General features: G+C 44.1%; 1 protein-coding gene across 1 annotated transcript; it reads right to left on the bottom strand.

The window, feature by feature from the left end:
• Nucleotides 1–791: 791 nt before the first annotated feature.
• LOC120042445 (SPARC-related modular calcium-binding protein 1-like) lies at nucleotides 792–2,094 on the bottom strand. The gene is made up of 3 exons (XM_038987284.1): nucleotides 1,989–2,094; nucleotides 1,378–1,622; nucleotides 792–867 (listed from the first exon to the last, which is right to left on the bottom strand). The coding sequence occupies exons 1-3, from the start codon at nucleotides 2,030–2,032 to the stop codon at nucleotides 800–802; spliced, it is 357 nt and encodes a 118-aa protein (XP_038843212.1). The 5' UTR covers nucleotides 2,033–2,094; the 3' UTR covers nucleotides 792–799.
• Nucleotides 2,095–2,640: the final 546 nt, after the last annotated feature.

The raw sequence follows: 2,640 nt of genomic DNA, 5'->3' as shown, positions 1-2,640 counted from the left end.
AGTGGTCTTGTTGCACTAGATGTAATGAGGACATGAATAAAGGGGTCCTTATGATATAGGTGACCCTGCTCATTCCTGATTCATTTAGGATTTTAGACCAAATGTTCACCAAATGTCCAGAAATATCTTTTAGGAATCAAAGTTTTGAGAGAAATATTCTCTAAAGGGCTATTGGAAGATATAACCTTTTACATAAAATCATTTTCCAAGTTAATGTCCATTATTGTCAGTTTCTTTCATTTGAAACACTTTTTTTTTTTTTAGTTTGTTCTGCACAAAGGGTATTTCTGGGCATACAGCCAAACATTTTTCCCCTTATAAAATTCCCACAAATACATTTTTTAAAGCTCAAATAATGCAACAACAACAACAAACCAAAAAAGTTTCCCTGCCGGACTTTCCCGGGCTTTCAAGAATCCCTGATTTTACAAGTCCTTTTGAAAACAACAGTACCTAACCTTAGCAGTCACTGTAAAGCAAAGACCTCCATGTGAAGCTAGAACATAAAGCTGTGTGCATCTGAATCAGAAGCTTACAGACCAATAACAGAATCCAGTCAGAAGCCAGTCTAAAGCTTAAGTTATACCCAACCCAAGAACTACAATTAGCTAAGGCAAAATGCCCATCCTGCATCGCAAAAATGTGCAGCCACACAACTCGATGCAAACGACGCAGGATCGTCATTTGGCGTTACGTACTGCAACAGGGTATACATTTGGTTTACATACAAGGATGTTAATGGATTATATTGAAGCGGTCTACAGCGGTTTATGGTGGTGCTAAGGTTAGTGAAAGCATATTAGTGGGTCTTACTGAACAAATTAATCCCTTGCCTTGTCCCTTGGTTGATGCTGCTCACAGAACTACCTGTAGAAAAAGGAGAGGAGAGGAGGAAACACGCATTACAGGTCAGACTGGGATGTCTATGTCACAAAATGGCTGTTATTCAGTCAGCATCATTATGACATGGTAATAAGAGATTACAAAGGGGTTATACATGCTCTATACAAGTCTTATAATGCATTATAACCAGGTCATTTTCACTGCTTTTAACATAACAGATCCTAATGATCTGAGACCCTGACCCACACATCCTGTCTGGTTGTCCATTGTGCTGTACGGCACATGGGACAGGGTCCGGACTGGAAGTGTAGAGTCTATCCTCGCCTAGCTGCTCGCTAGCTAACCTGGAATTACTGGTGCACTGCAACATTTCTGGACAGTTAGTAACATAGTTCAGAGAAACTCAGTTCCTGCTGAGTTCTTCGGAGGATAGAAATGAAAGACGGCTCCATAATGAAGATGTACGATTGAACAACTATCCAACATGCCAGAGAAGAACGCTCTGTACCAAAATACTTTCTCCTCCTGACTCACCCTCCTTGCTGACCCCAAGACAGCCCTTCAGCTCCAGAAGTGAGATGGCTTTGTCCTTGTTCAGGTCACAGTAGTCAGTGAACTTCCTGGCACATTTCTTGGGCTTGGCTTTCTTCTTGACGTATCTCTTGAAAGGCTTCAGCTCCTTCTTGTTGATGTCATGGCTGCTGTTGTTGTCCAGCTGGGTAAAGTACCAGTGGACCACCCTCTCTTCTAGAGTGTGGCTGGGGTCCGGCTCCGTCAACCTACACAGGTCCACAGGGTTCAGACACAGGTCCACATACTGAGGGGGTTTGACTCAAACCTGTACAGGTACACCCAGTACTCATACAAAGATACAGACACTCAGCATCTGCTCAGGAGGTACACACAGGTACACAATCAGAACCTGAACCCTCAGGTACAGACACTCAGAACCTGCTCAGGTACAGACACTCAGAACCTGCTCAGGTACAGACACTCAGAACCTGCTCAGGTACAGACACTCAGAACCTGCTCAGGTACACAAACAGGGATCCAGATCTAATTCCCCATCCAAACCTAATGATAGAGATTTCAACATCATAGTTGACTGTTTAAGCTTGAAGGGTATACATATCGGTACGACTTACCTCCCGCCACCAGAGGGGGTTGGTGAGTTTATGGCCTGGACCATGTCTGTGGTGAGGGCGTCTAAAAGGCTGGTAATGAATTCCACTTTTTTACCCTCCGGACAGCCTGTCACAGAAAAACAGAGAGAGTATTCAACAATCATTACTACTGTCTCACAGCAACACAGAGACAGCACAGTCACTCCTCAGCAATCATTACCACTGTCTCACAGCAACACAGAGACAGCACAGTCACTCAACAATCATTACCACTGTCTCACAGCAACACAGAGACAGCACAGTCACTCCTCAGCAATCATTACCACTGTCTCACAGCAACACAGAGACAGCACAGTCACTCCTCAACAATCATTACCACTGTCTCACAGCAACACAGAGACAGCACAGTCACTCCTCAGCAATCATTACTACTGTCTCACAGCAACACAGAGACAGCACAGTCACTCCTCAACAATCATTACTACTGTCTCACAGCAACACAGAGACAGCACAGTCACTCCTCAGCAATCATTACCACTGTCTCACAGCAACACAGAGACAGCACAGTCACTCAACAATCATTACCACTGTCTCACAGCAACACAGAGACAGCACAGTCACTCCTCAGCAATCATTACTACTGTCTCACAGCAACACAGAGACAGCACAGTCA

The sequence above is a fragment of the Salvelinus namaycush genome, unplaced genomic scaffold, assembly GCF_016432855.1.
Source record: "Salvelinus namaycush isolate Seneca unplaced genomic scaffold, SaNama_1.0 Scaffold69, whole genome shotgun sequence".
In the NCBI taxonomy this organism is placed as follows: domain Eukaryota; kingdom Metazoa; phylum Chordata; class Actinopteri; order Salmoniformes; family Salmonidae; genus Salvelinus; species Salvelinus namaycush.
The sequence above is the reverse complement of the archived record's forward strand: the minus strand, read 5'-3'. Positions and strand labels throughout refer to the sequence as shown.